At 38.5% G+C, this 14,621-nt stretch overlaps 2 protein-coding genes across 4 annotated transcripts; one reads left to right on the top strand and one right to left on the bottom strand.

Annotated features, from left to right (window-relative positions):
- Positions 1-548: 548 nt before the first annotated feature.
- Positions 549-4,922, bottom strand: LOC5507116 (potassium channel subfamily K member 3). Of its 3 annotated transcripts, none has more exons than XM_048730373.1 (4): positions 4,387-4,922; positions 2,969-3,108; positions 2,114-2,283; positions 549-1,430 (listed from the first exon to the last, which is right to left on the bottom strand). In XM_048730373.1, the coding sequence occupies exons 2-4, from the start codon at positions 3,091-3,093 to the stop codon at positions 796-798; spliced, it is 930 nt and encodes a 309-aa protein (XP_048586330.1). In that variant the 5' UTR covers positions 3,094-3,108; positions 4,387-4,922; the 3' UTR covers positions 549-795. The 3 variants fall into 3 exon arrangements, with proteins under 3 accessions (XP_048586330.1, XP_032231495.1, XP_032231494.1); XM_032375604.2 differs by having other exon boundaries at positions 4,710-4,922; XM_032375603.2 differs by having other exon boundaries at positions 4,802-4,921.
- A 1,392-nt stretch (positions 4,923-6,314) lies between these two features.
- On the top strand, positions 6,315-12,480 carry LOC5507109 (protein MEMO1). The gene is made up of 9 exons (XM_001627716.3): positions 6,315-6,519; positions 6,627-6,708; positions 6,871-6,939; positions 7,627-7,739; positions 8,286-8,397; positions 9,269-9,411; positions 10,009-10,085; positions 10,602-10,706; positions 11,257-12,480. The coding sequence occupies exons 1-9, from the start codon at positions 6,471-6,473 to the stop codon at positions 11,395-11,397; spliced, it is 891 nt and encodes a 296-aa protein (XP_001627766.2). The 5' UTR covers positions 6,315-6,470; the 3' UTR covers positions 11,398-12,480.
- The last annotated feature ends 2,141 nt before the right edge of the window (positions 12,481-14,621 follow it).

Genomic DNA, 14,621 nt, shown 5'->3' with positions numbered 1-14,621 from the left:
GATATTTCGAACTGAATTTCGAAAACAAATAAAATGACTAGGCGTTCTTTGCTAAACCACGAAGGGCTAGGACTAACAATAAAATACCTTTTTTAATTGGCTGGTGGCTTGAAGCCAATGAAAACTCGCCTAAAATATTTTCGCGCAAAAAATTAAACTTTTCAAGTTATTTCGTGCTTTCTTTCGGTACAAAATGTAGTTTGGGCGTAACAGTTAATATTCCGTGTAATTTAGCGCGTAATCAAGTAAAGAATCCTGCAAAATTTTGATTTTTTCAAGAAACATGTATTGCAAAATCCCGCGTAATGATTGATCTTCCGCGTAATGTAGCGCGTAATTTAGCCAAGATTCCCGCGTAATTTTGAGTTTTTTTTCCGCGTAATTCCAGAAGCCCTGTCTTAGTAAAAGCGCAGCGGAGCACTCGCGGAGCACCGCAAAGCACCAGAAAAGTGAACTAAGGCGTGTCTAGAGAAAAACGTTGGGTGGGGTCCAGGGTAGTAATTCACTGACCCAGGAACACCTTAGCTCCAGTAATAGGTCACTAGATCTATCTAGAAACTTGTTTTATCCAAATATACACATTATGTTTACAGGCTTCTTAACTACAAACAAAGTGGTCAACCAGAGTCGAACTCATCTCGTCACATGACCAGGGTGGGGTCCGGACCCCTTGCTCCCCCCCCTGGACACGCGCCGGGCGTGACTAAATTCTCCCAAACTTACGAAAAGGATTCACGATTACCAGAGTATTGTACTAAAAAAATAGCCAAAGTGTAAAGACGTGGCAAAAAAGTTTCATGCTGCGTCTTTTTTGGAAAAGTTCTGCAACTGAACGTCGACATTATTATTGTCGTGCTCCACAGATCCCTCGCGGTCGAGTCCATGCATGTGGGAGCCACACTGATAACATCCGCACAATCTTCGCACTTGCGACTTGGCATGCGCCAGCTCGTACTCCGAGAACTCCACCATAACATTCACTAGAGATGACACCAAACACAATCCCAGGATATACGGAAGTGTGAGCATAATGCCAGAAAACACAAGTCTCCCTGTGGAATTCCCTATCGTCTTCGCGTAATTCTGTAGCGGTACATAATCCCCGAATCCCATAGTCGAGCAGGTCACGAACCAACAATAGACACTTTCCAGGAAGGTCCACTCATCAAGGTATGTCTGAACACCACCCATGATGCAAATGAAGATGGTTACCATGGAGAACGCGATGGCTAAACATCGTGGTAGGAGGCGTTGGCAGGACTCGTGCCCAAGCACGCGCTTAGAGAATGCGACGTACGTTGTGCGGACCCCAAGACTTATGAGCTCACCGCCGGACTTGAGGGCGACCATCACGAGGGGGATTCCGATCAGACTGAAGGGAATCACGAATCCTTTACCGCCGTTTGTTTGTGGTACGATGTCGCCGTAGCCTGCAAATAATTTCATGGTATTAAACACCCCGTTCTTTTGAAACACTGAGCATGTCATCGGGAGGTTATTTATAGGAAAAGAGGTGCGCGTGTCAGGGACTCGAGGGTGAAGATTACCAGATGTATAGAGTTTTTCACGATTTTAAATCATCCGACGGCTCTAATGCCTAGTGCACACTAGCGACATATCGACATAACGACATGGGCGTGCGCACTCTTATCTTCGACATAACGACATGGACATAACGACATAAGAGAAAAACGTCCATGCTCTCTTGGTCCATGTCGTTATGTCGGGCTAAAAATAGTGCGCGCGCCCATGTCGTTATGTTGCTAGTGTGCACTAGGCATAAGAAAGCATAAAAAAGATGGTATAACTAAAACTCACTGATAAAAGTACGGCAATACGATTATACGATTATATTGAAATTTAATCTACGCTCGCATAAATATGATCATATGGAAACAAATTTGCATTGGTTGCGATGTTAGACTCAGTCAGATTCATAGACAGTCAGATTAGCTGCGATGGTGAACGATCATTTGGAAACTAGTCTTTACATAGCGATCTTTACCTTTTTTATTTCGCGTAGCCGTTTCGCGACAAACTTAGTCAATCGGTTGTATACATGAGCAGTCTTTCTGTTACGGCGGAAAGACTCAAAAAAGCTATACACACTCACCTATGGTAGTCATGGCGGCTAGCGTGAAGCCACAAGCGTTCAGGAATGACCAGTCTTTTTTACCCATGAGCGCAATCGCCTCCGAGGCCTCTGTTACAAACTCATCGAATTCTGTCTTGTTGGTAATGTTATAGCGAAAGGACATTTTCTTCCGCAGAGAATCCAGCATTCTGTTATAGTTACGGATAGAAATAATACAGTTCTGTTTTATTTTAAAAGAAAAACGATATTTGCAAAGGAGATTGCAAGGCTTCCCTCAAGCTGAAGCCATGACAGTAAAATCTCTTTTTTATATATTATAACGTCTAATTTTCAGTTGAGGCTGGGCCGTTCTTATTTTTGGAGCATTTTAAGGCTGAATATGCTCTTAACGATGTTCTTAAATTTTAGTTTATATAAAAATATAATACCGAATAAATTATTAGGAAGAGAAATACACAAATGATAAATAGCAATAAGGTTGTTATGAGCACAATGATTCTACACTTCAGAACGCATCAGGACTAAAACAAACAAAAAATTCTGTTATCTGAGCCTCTGCATGTTCTTACAATGTTCTTAAAATTTGGTGAGATCTCAGGCTGGAAGTTTTTATGAAAAAAGATTATTATAAAAAAAAGAGGTAGCTCAGTTAGACAGCTAGAAATTTGAGTTTATTTTTGTTTCGTTTTGTTTAAAATATAAATAGCTTCATCCCCCTACCGGCTAAATATAGTTCCATCCCCCTACCAGATAAACAAATGAGTAAAAATGTTCAATGTATATGGATTGGCGAAAACAAATAAAGAAATTAAACACAGCTGCAAAAGTTTACAAAATGTCACCCCAAATTTTGCATGCTTGAATGCTCCATACCTTTTTGCTATTGTCGCGTTCGTATCATCTTGGGCTTCGATGAGAGTCAATATCCACGCCCCAACCAGCGCGTACGCGAAGAACAATAAGGTTCGAAGGAAGAACTTTTTCCATAACTCATTCATAATTAACGTTTGTGTCTGAAGACGAAAATGCAAATACGTTTAAAACTTGAACAAATTTTACTCGTGCATTTTGAATGCCATTTACAATTAGTGGACTCTTCTTTTAATTTAAAACGTTGACTTTGTCACGGGACATTGTCCATCTGTGTTTACACTCCAGTGACATTTTGCGACGGTCGACTGTCTAGGATGCCTACTTCGATAGCGCAAGCAATTTGTTTTCTTTTTTTTTTTTTCCAAAAACGCTTTAAGGTTATTTATTTTATAACTCAGGTTTTATACCGTTACAACAGCAGCATTTATGAACTTTTAAGTTGGCTGCTGCACTTACATTACCCTGGTTCTAGAGCCTCGAACGTCTCTCGTCTCAAGCTAGCTGGCCACTAAATAGAGAGACGTTCGAGGTTCTGGAACCAGGTCACACCTCCATCGAATCGATAACACAGGTCTTGGTTTCTTTATGCATTGAATATCCAAAAACAATATTCTTGGCTTGTTTGGTCTTTCTAAGAAATATTCAAACTTCGAAAGCTTTAACAGGTCAATGCCGATTTTGAAATTACGAAATCCCGTTTCCATCGAAACATGATATGAGCATATGAATGTCATAGAAATGCATTTCTTCCTTAGTTATTGTAAAATATTCCTTCGTTCAATGCATTTTTAAATCCTCTTCCAGAATAAAAATAGAGTATAAAAGGATTTATCCTTTTGATATTAAAATAAGATTCGGTACATTTTTTTTTTACATAACCGTGTTTATTATATTCATATCAAGTATACTTCTCTCAGTCGACACGGGTGGCAATTTGTTAAAAATTGTTTTAAAATTTTTTTTTAAATTTTTTAAAATTTTTCAAACTTAAAAGTACTTAGTATTTGGAGTCGTTTGTTTAAGGATGGATGGATTATACGATCATGTCGCACCGTATCGTAGCGTAGGAATTGAACACGATAATTTTTTTTTTCGCTTACCCGTTCCGATAAACAATTAAAAAAGATAAATACCCAAACATTAACTTTTTATTTTCTTCGTTCGCCTAATTAATTTAATCTTGTTATGCTCGAGTGATGATAAACAACACAAGTTTTAAAATTAACTCTTGACTATAAAGATTGATTGAACAAAAACAAACTAATGTTTGACAGTTAGAGATCACTTATAGCCAATCTACACGAGATAGCCGAGTTAATTTCGAATATATTTAAGATTAGCAGATGCTCGAAAATTACTTGACTGAAACGCTTATACCATTTAAGAAGAAGCTAGTTTAAATGGGAATATTTCCTTACTCATGTAACATCCAATTTTTTGCGTTGCATATACAACCAACTATTCGAAACTTTTAACGGATTACTTAGCTCAATAAATTAAGCCCGGCGCACACGGTGAGCAAAACTTCACGCGTACAATTTGCTCACTGCCTCGCGAGGCCAAAAACTTCGAACGAACTCACGTCTCGCGAGCAAATTTCTCACCTGCTTGAACTGTGCTTTTGGCCTCGCGAGGCAGTAAGCAAATTGCACGCGTTAACTTTTGCTCACCGTGTGCGCCGGGCAATGTTTACTTGCTGTTTCTTGTTTCTAGTTGAAATATTAATTTATGCAGAACGTACCGACTTTGCCGTTTTAGAACTTTATCGTTTACGCCATACATCTGGTCAAGTACTTATTACATTACATCATGAAAGGAAGCGAATACACGTACCATTTAACATTTAGCAAGAGATGCATTTAGCTAAAAGCCTAAGCATTCTGTCACACAGCCACAGGTCCTACAAATTAGCCAAAACGGGTCCCCTTTATGCTTGCCCGCGTACGAAATAATATGTCAGCGGTTGTAAGTGTAAAGCATGTTATAAATGAAATCAAAGGCTCTCTAAGCCAACTCGTGAATGCAAATGTATTTTCCTAGTTATTTTCTTGTGTCGAAAACGATATACAGGATAGTGAACAAAGCATGAACACATCCAAGATGCTGAGAGTACATAAAAATGTCCCTATACCTTTTTTTCTTTTCAATGCTATGACACACCAAGAACAGTATAATTAATTATTATCATAAAAAGTAAAACAAAACAAAAAACATTAGCGCCCTCAGAGGAAATCGAGCCCGGGAAGCTGCGGTCATGGACCAGTATTCGCACCGCTAGACTAACGTGCCATTACAGTTGACCAGTAACTAAAATTACTTTTATTACTATTGGTACCGTGTTGATCGAAAAGTTTCAGCATACTCTTTCCGGAAACAAAATAAAATACACGCAAAAATTGATCACGCCACTGTCATACAATGTGTTTTATGTTATTAACATTCTAGAAAAGGGCAAAATCGTTATTCGATGAAGAAGCGGGGGCCATATGTTTGTACGAGTTTTGTTTGATAATTAGTTTAGTTGATTGGGAAGAATTGTGAAAAAGTAATTTGTGGAAATCTCTCCTCTTCTATTTTGTCCTTCAAACAGAGGCTTTTTTCTTACTACCCCGCGTCCAGAGACCCAGCTAACAGATCCTTTACCTTATGTTTCTCGGGCTTTAAAGTCGCAGTTTTACTAGTCGCTATTCCAGCACAAATTAAAACAAAAGAAGCAAAAACCCAGAGACGCTAATCGGCAAGTAATAAAAGAAAGAGTTACTTGTTTTGTTTGCAAAATAACAACTTGAATTGGACTGAACAGTAGAAGATGGATTGACGATGGTGAAGAAGGCGCATGCGCACGCTCAACCCACATGCAAGACTTTTCTGAAAATACTAGCTTATACAACTATCTCAAATAAGGTTGCACTTTGAGGATCTGTGTATCGTAACACGCAGTGCTTCATGGGTATCAAGTAAATAAGCAAATAAGCGTGAATAAAATACAAATACAGGTTTCAAAAGCTGTAGAATTCTTGTTTATGTTCTTATGAAAATTCACATGGCTTTCAGATACAAGGATTCAGCCGAAAATAAAAATTATATTCACTCTTTGTGACTATTTCTGTATCCGAGTGAAGGATGGATGCTTGTACTTTTTTAACCTGGATAACCAAGGGGTTTCAATTTTTCATTAATTTTTCGCCAGTATTTTTGTTCATTTGATAATCGATTTATCATTTAAGCAAAAAACGATGTTAATCCGTTTTTTTGTGTGTGTGCTGTTCTGGAACGGAAAAACTACCCAAAAGTATATACTCGGTCTTCCTGTGTTCATGTTTCAGCCACACATGCGCAGAGCGGCTCGACCCAGTCTCTCGAGAACTTCTCTGACTGAAAGAAAAAAATATTTTAGTAGAGTGTAGTTTGTGGCACGCTATTCTATTCCTTTAGTTGTATCCACTTAAATTCAGCCAACACGTCTTCGTTTTGCCCATTTCTGTGTTCTTCGTCACCTAAGATGTCTAGTCGTAGAGCCACGCACGCAGGAAGCTGGTATTCCAGTCACTGTGAGTCATCACAACTTCAACTATGCACCGCTTTAGAATTTATTTTTCCATTGTTATTGTCGAATTTTGTCGAAATCTCCTAAGATTTATTTCACATTGTTTTTCAGCTCGAGATCTGAATTCTCAGTTAGATGGATGGCTTTCTAAAGTAGATGTAAATTACCGGCCTGCAAGAGCCATTATCGCACCGTGAGTATCGTAGCGGAATTCTACGAAACTCCTCTTGCCTTCTTTCTTTGGCGGTGTTAACCTAAAAAATTGCATATCCCACTTTCTGAGTCCTTAACTGTGTAAATTAATTACGTCTGATATGTCTGCTCTGTCTTTCTTCTCGTTTGTTTGGCTGTTTAGGCATGCTGGTTACAGTTATTGTGGATCTTGTGGGGCCTTTGCCTATAAGCAAGTCGACCCTACCGTAGTGTAAGTGTATGGATAATAGAAATGACAAAAACGACTTCTGAACGCTGTGTACTACAGTAAAAACCCGCATAGAAGAACATGTAGATAGAGAACAATCAGGATAAATTTTTGTGAAGTAGGAGCACAGATATAAGAACACTCGTGGATGGTATGAAAAATAAAAAATATATATAAGTTAAGCTTATTTATTCTTATTTTAAGTAATTAAAACCTCTTCCCTCACACATAAAAAAACATGCAGTCTTAAGCTGAAATTGATATTATATTGAGATTTAAAATTCTAGAAATGTTTTCAATTGGAATTATAAAGAATTAATTGATTAAAATCTTGTGATGCCCATTCTTATTTAATCACAATCAAGTTGTCCCACTCATTAGAACACACATATAAGAACCCCTTTAGCTTGATTTTGCCATGAAATACCCCCTTTGTTATTCATAACAAATGACAAAATCTTGGCATCTGGAAGCCATATTGATGTTCAGATGCAAGAATTATTATGTTAAATCATGTATTTTGTTACACTATAGTTTTAAATCTACATTTATTTGCCTACTCCTTGGATATCCACAAAGCATTGGCAGCTACACCTCATGGGTTCTGACAGAGGAATCTTTTAAATATTTGTAGATTGAAAGAATGAAAGGGTGGTTGTAATTTAATGCCATTTTTGTTTTTCTCTTTAGAAAAAGAGTGTTTATCCTTGGTCCATCACATCACGTCCACCTTAGAGGCTGTGCTTTGACTAAAAACTCCATATACCAGACCCCACTTTACAACTTAGAGGTGGATAAAGCAGGTTTGTCAGATCCCAGGGGATTCCTTTCTGCTGTAAAGGCATGTCCCACCTCATATTGTAATTTTTAGCTTTCTGTTTTAGACAGTGTATATACCGTATTCAAAAGGCATTTGTTTAGATACGGTCAGGGGTCAATCTCTAGGTGGGTATAGGCAACTTGCGCTAAGAAAGTCACTGGGCTTTTTGAATGGCAAACTTATGGCAACATAAACATGCGGGAAAGCAAGAAAAAATGAAATTTTGTACCACCAAAGAAACATAATGTATAGAAACTTTGTGGTTGATTCTTGACAGTGAATATGTTGCTTTAGTTGTTGTTATTTGGCTACAATACCAAAAGCCAGAGCCTGTGATAGTTTGCAGCCCAAATGATTTATTTATGCAAGTCTCTGATTCTCCATCAAACCATGCTACCTCTTCCCCCTGGGCAATCACACTGGTATGACTAACAGGGCCAAGGGTTTAGGAGGGTGGGGCTTTGACCCACCCTCCTAAACAGTACAGTAAATGGTAAACTAACCATTTGAACCATTATCTATTTCTCAGTGAATGCTGAGCTAATGGGGACTGGATTTTTTGATGAGATGAGCAGCAAAACAGATGAGGATGAGCATAGCATAGAGCTTCATTTACCATATATCGCCAAGGCTATGGAAAGGTATGATATAAAGCTTCATTTACCATATATCTCCAAGGCTTTGATAAGGTATGGCATCTATGCTTTATTTACCATATATCGCCGAGGCAATGGAAAGGTATGATATAGAGCTTCATTTACCATATATCGCCAAGGCAATGGAAAGGTATGATATAGAGCTTCATTTACCATATATTGCCAAGGCTATGGAAAGGTGAGATATAAAGCTTCATTTACCATATATATCCCCAAGGCTTTGATAAGGTATGGCATCTATGCTTTATTTACCGTATATCAACAAGGCAATGGAGAGGTATGATGTGGAGCTTCATTTTCTGTATATTGCCAAGGCTATGGAAAGGTATACATAGCATAGAGCTGTATTTACCATAACATTGTTAAGGCTATGGAAAGGTATGGTATAAAGCTTCATTTACCATATATCGCAAAGGCTATGAAAAGGTATGGCAAAGAGCTTCATTTACTGTATATCGCCTACCATTATATGGTAAGGTATAGCATAGGGCTTTATTTCCCATATATGGTAAGGTATACCATAGAAATTTATTTATTGTACAATATATGGAAAGGTATAGGGATTCATTTATTGTATATGGGAAGGTATAGTATAGGGCTTTATTATTGTATATGGAAGGGTATAGCATAGAGCTTCATTCACCTAAATGTAAAGGTTTAACAAAGAGCTTTATTTACATATTGAAGGCTATAGCATAGAGCTACAAATACCAAGGTTATGACAAATGCAAAAGGACACATACCATTGTCTGTCAGTTTATTATGCATACACCAACACTGTCAATTCTTTGGCAGCATTTATGCTTTTCTAGTAATGGCTTGCTGTGAATTCACCCTTGTGATATCTTTATTTCAGCAAAAGGGGACAATATACAGTAGTACCTATACTTGTAGGATCTCTATCACCCGACAAGGAGAAGAAATATGGGAAGCTTCTAAGCACATATCTTATGAATCCAGAGAATTTATTTGTAATATCGTCAGATTTTTGTCATTGGGGTAAGTGCTACTTCCACTTTGGTCTCTAATAGGCAACTTGCATGTAGAGATCACATGACTTTTCCGCAAGTACTGAGGCTTTTAGTGGCAATATAACAACAACAAAAAGGAACTTATTTAGTGCTTAAAAATAAGGCAGATAGTGTATTTTTCAGAGGGCTTATTTTCGTTGATTTGATTTTTTCGTTTTTCTCTAGCTTGAAGGGTGCAGTCATTTCTGTGTTGATTATGGCTTGAATTTTTTTTCCCAAAAATTCGTTTTATCTGTTCCAATTAGGATGCAAGTCGCCTTTTTGTAGTAGAAACAGGGCCATTTCAAGTGAGGGGAGGGGGAGGGCCTTAAAAAAAACAGATTTCGAGATGGTGACAGTTCTTATGAACCCCTAGCTCCAGGCCTGAATCACATTTCTCTTTCTTTATGTGGGTGATTAATGTGTCCAAAGTTCTGTACTTTTATAACCTGCTTAAATTGGTTAGGACCATTTATATTTCTTTGGTTCTATCCCCCATATACAATCTTCTTGTCCTATCCTTAGATTATTTTTCTTCATTTCCCTAATTTTACATTTTTCCTATCCCTTTTGTTTTTTTTTTCAGGTAAAAGATTCAAATTCTATTATTATGACTCAAGATATGACCGAATTCATCAGTCTATAGAAGCTCTAGATAAAAAGGTAACTTACAGTGCATTTATTTTTTTTTTTGAGGTCTTCTTTTCGTGAACATAGTATCTTAGATCTTAGTTAACAATACCGCTTTTGCATACTGTCCTATGATGGTTTATGGTAGTAATATATATCTTCATTTCTCAATAAGCTGGTGGGGGGTGGGTGGGTGGGTGGTGGGGGTGGGGGTGGGCAGAGAACCCGGAGAAAAACCCTCGGATCAAAGGTGACAACCAAACCAAGTCACGTCGCAATAGCAAATGGAACCCTCGGATCAAAGGTGACAACCAAACCAAGTCACGTCGCAATAGCAAATGGAACCCTCGGATCAAAGGTGACAACCAAACCAAGTCACGTCGCAATAGCAAATGGAACCCGAAAACCGGTGATTAGAGGCACAGGAGACGCTCTGCCAACTGCGCCAACCAGCGGTTTCTACAGGAGCTAGAACTGCGCACATTTGTTTATTGGTTGCTGAAAGCATCAAATTCCTATCGTGTTCAATGTTGTTGTTTCTCTTTTCAGGGAATGGACTTCATAGAGCGTCTTGACCCGCAAGGGTTTTCCGAATATTTAGAGAAATATGGAAACACGATATGTGGCCGGCATCCTATTGGAGTATTTTTAAATGTGAGTAAAACACAAGTGAGCAATCCGATATTCAGAATGTTAGCCTGAGTAGCTAGTGTTGCCATACCTTCCAATCGCCGCTGTGTCAAGCGTTTCACTTCTCTACCCAACTACGACTGCTTATTTGAGCCATTCCATTCCCATTTTCTGCCAAAAGAAATTAAAGAATGTCGGTCACCTTCTCCTTTGTTATTGTTTATAGTTGGAAATACAACGGTTTGTTTGCGAGTAAAATTCAAAATAGCCATCCACGATGGAAGTTTGATACTTTATTAATGATATTTGATTGAAAGTTTCTCAGTTACTTGCCTGAATAAACCGATGGAAATGGATTATTTGTGCGGGAGCATACAGTAGGATGGCGGCGTGATTGGCCTTCTTTAAATCATTCGTAACCACCAGATTTGAATTTCGCTGATCCCTCAGTTTATCACGGCGGTTCTAACAGTGTCGAATTGATATCCAAAACTATACCCTAAAACTATGTAAAATAACGGAAATCCTATTGGTACTCAAAGTTCTAATGAATGTTCCCGTAATCCCCTTGCAGGCGCTGTCGGCACTCTCTCAATTGAATGGAATGTCTCCCAGCATGTCTTTCCGTTTTCTGCACTACTCACAGTCCAACCAATGCGAAGATTTCGACGATAGTTCCGTTAGTTACGCGGCGGGGGTGTTACTCATGTCTTGATCCTAGGGCCTCTTGGATTAATACTGATCAGTTTTTTTCTGAAGAGATTGGGGAGGGGTGGGCGGGCTAGGGTTGCATCATAGAGTGATGCTGAGCAATGAGAGACGCTTTGTTGGGGGGGGGAGGGGGGAGGCTCGGGTACAACAGGGGCACAGCTTTCTGCAATAGCAAGCACTGGAAGAGAGAGAGAGAGGAAGGAGGTGGAGTCGGGAGCTGAGTGCATGAGTCAGTTTTTTTTTTTCTTCAACAACAAGAAACACCGATGACGGGACCGTTTAATCTTCCTTGCAAGAAAGGTAGAAAAAAAAGGAAGGAAAGAAAGAGAGATCAGGGATTGGGGGATATGACGGAGTGCTTTTTGTCTCTGATTTGTGGTGCGCGTTATGAGCTGGCAAACACGGGGGAAAACGCAGATTAAATGCTAACAGAAAGAGGGTGGGAAGGGGGGTGTGTTTTTTGTGTCGCTTAACAATGGTGTGTTTTGCTACGCTGATAAGAATATATCGAAATAAAAAAAAAGAGTGCAGTATGGAAAATGGTAACACGGTTTCATACAACACCAAGAGCCTTAGTAAGAAAGACAGTGCAGAGGGAGATGTGCATTACTGCGTTTTTTATGTCGCTGAACAATGGTGCGTTTTGCTACTCTGACAAGATCATTTCAAAATAGAGCGAGAGAAAAAAACAATGGGGATGGAAAATTGGGAATACGGTTTCGTGCAGCACTAGAGCTGTGGTCTACTACGTTTAAGCCGACGTATCCAACGAGAACCATGAAGGGACGGAGGGATGAAATTTGTTAACCTCGGCGTTACTTAATACAGTATTTACGCTTATAAGAGCCTAGGTTTTTCCATGTTAGCCTAAACAGGTTCTTATTTAACGGATACTATTTTAAATTTAAAGCTTCTTAGGTTCTTAATTAAGTTCTTAATTAGGTTCTTAATTTTAAAGAAAAGTTAATTAATGGCTGGTAGAAGTGTGGTATCTAGATTGATGAAAGGTCAATACCGGTGACACCTGTCTGGCTTTCGTACAATATAAGGTCATGACCCCTTAAAATAAATTTAAACTGCTTGAGAATCATGATTTTTATCATTGCTGGGAGATCTTAAAGGTTCATTTTAAAAAAATAGAAACTGTTTCAAATTTTAGGCTAAATAGGTTCTTATTGGATGGGGTTCTAAATTGGTATTTTTAGGCTAACAGGTTCTTAAATTTAAGGTTCTTATAAGCGAGTAAGACCATTATCAGTCACAGCTTGACTTGAAACAACGAAAAGGTTAATTGTCTCTTGGATTGCAGTAAAGTTTCTAGCTGCCAGAAAACATTAGACCGTAGCTTAATTATTTCAAAATTGAATTTTGTTATGTTTCTTTTTTTTTTCTCCTCCACTTTTTTCACACTCGTATGGTTTACCCATGCGCCCAAGCTCCTATGTGTTCTCCTAGTGGAAAGCCGGCTCAGTGTTTCAGCTTGGTGTTAGTCACACTAGCCATGAGACCTTCGTAGCCGCTTGGTTGCAAGGAAGTCTTGTATTGTGTTTAAGTGACCCATAGGCTACACACAGGTCGCGGTGGTACCGTGTAATCAGTAGAACCACACCTTTTACAGTGAGGACACAGAAAGCGGACCATGCTGGAATACTTTGACCAATCAGATTTGGCTTGAACACCGTAAACATTTAAAAAAAAAAATTCCAGCCAATCAGGTTAGGGTGTTCCCACGCTCATTGAACAGATAAAAATAGAAAAGAAAACATTCTGAGAGCAGCTACTTTCAATATACACGCTATGCTATGAATTATCCGGCAGAACTAAGGTATATTTCTGTGTAATGTGAATGAAAAATAGAAAAAAGTCTAAAGCAATCTTGCCCAAAAGGGCTATCCGATAGGGCCGACACGGGCTCTTCCCACGGTCGACTACACGTACCAAGTCAAATAACGTCCGTCGTTTCTCATTAGCTGAACTTTTCTTTCAAAATGTTTATTGTGTTCAAGCCGAATCTGATTGGTCAAAGTTGTTTAGCATGGCCCGCTTTCTGTGTCCACTGTAAGGTCCTGCGCGCCCATTTTTTTTTTCTTTGGCAGTTTGCAAAATGAAGCTTATTTGGGGGCGACTCGCACTAACAGGCCACATGCTTTTTTGGGTGGCAAACTCGCGTTTTATTGGCAAAATAACGAAAAACAATTTAGCGCCTATCGTTTATTTATTAAAAACAATTTATTTTCATTGAAGGCTTTTATTTTTCGTGTTTATTTTGGCTTTAATTTGTCACTTAAAAAGTAACCTGGTCAGTGCAAGTTTCCTATTGAGGATCTGGGAGACTTTTGGTATAGTTTTTTTTTTATTTTTCGTGTTTATTTTGGCTTCAATTTGTCTCTCAAAAAGTAACCTGGTCAGTGCAAGTTGCCTATTGAGGATCTGGGAGACTTTTGGTGTAGTTTTTTTTTTTATAAATAAAATATTTCTTTGAAAAAAAAACTGGATTCGCCACTAAGCCCGCCTTATTGTATTTTTATGAACTTGAATTACCGTTTGTAATTATGTGAAGGTGCAGGTTTCACTCCACACAGATTTGTTATCTAGAATTTACGATTAAAAAACGTTCTTTGTGGTTTCCTTTGTCTTTTTAATAATTAAGCGGCTTTTTAGCGCAGACAAGTCAACTGTCTTAAATTTATTAACTTTCCGATACACTCTTTTTTAAACAACCTTACTGTCAAATCCGTTGTATCGCGACCCGCGTTTTCAAAACACGATTTGTTTTGGTTTTCTGTTCCGTCAGTAAAACCATTCTGAGCCAATCAGAGTCTCGCTGTGTTCACTTCCCTGGCTATCCTCTGGACGAAAACCAGACAGTATCAGGACAGAAAGCCAGGCAACTGCACTAGGCGAGAGATGGCAAGAGTCGGATTGGCTTAGAATAACTTGACTGGCGGAACAGAAAATCCCAAAAGACAAAAACAAATCGATGTTTTGAAAATGCGGCGTGGCGATACAACGGATCCGACAGTAAGAATATGCTGAAGCTCAGATAGCAACAAAATATTGCTTTGTTAGTCTGTTCTAAAATGCAGAATAGAATTGTGATCATAATAACAACTTTAGATATTATTGCTATTGATCATTTGTGTGATTCTTTACTTAAAAATTCCTTTTATATTATATTTTTTGTGCACTAAAATTTAAGAACATTTCCAGACTTAAAATGCCCCAAAA

Source organism: Nematostella vectensis, chromosome 7 (genome assembly GCF_932526225.1).
Source record: "Nematostella vectensis chromosome 7, jaNemVect1.1, whole genome shotgun sequence".
NCBI lineage: Eukaryota > Metazoa > Cnidaria > Anthozoa > Actiniaria > Edwardsiidae > Nematostella > Nematostella vectensis.
The sequence above is the reverse complement of the archived record's forward strand: the minus strand, read 5'-3'. Positions and strand labels throughout refer to the sequence as shown.

Coding starts and splice junctions, on each gene's coding strand:
- LOC5507116 (XM_032375603.2), bottom strand. Junction 2,284..2,968: donor AACGCGACAATAGCAAAAAG/GTATGGAGCATT, acceptor TAACTATAACAG/AATGCTGGATTCTCTGCGGA. Junction 1,431..2,113: donor AGCCGCCATGACTACCATAG/GTGAGTGTGTAT, acceptor AATTATTTGCAG/GCTACGGCGACATCGTACCA.
- LOC5507109 (XM_001627716.3), top strand. CDS start 6,471: ATGTCTAGTCGTAGAGCCACGCACGCAGGAAGCTGGTATTCCAGTCAC. Junction 6,520..6,626: donor AAGCTGGTATTCCAGTCACT/GTGAGTCATCAC, acceptor ATTGTTTTTCAG/CTCGAGATCTGAATTCTCAG. Junction 10,707..11,256: donor CTATTGGAGTATTTTTAAAT/GTGAGTAAAACA, acceptor ATCCCCTTGCAG/GCGCTGTCGGCACTCTCTCA.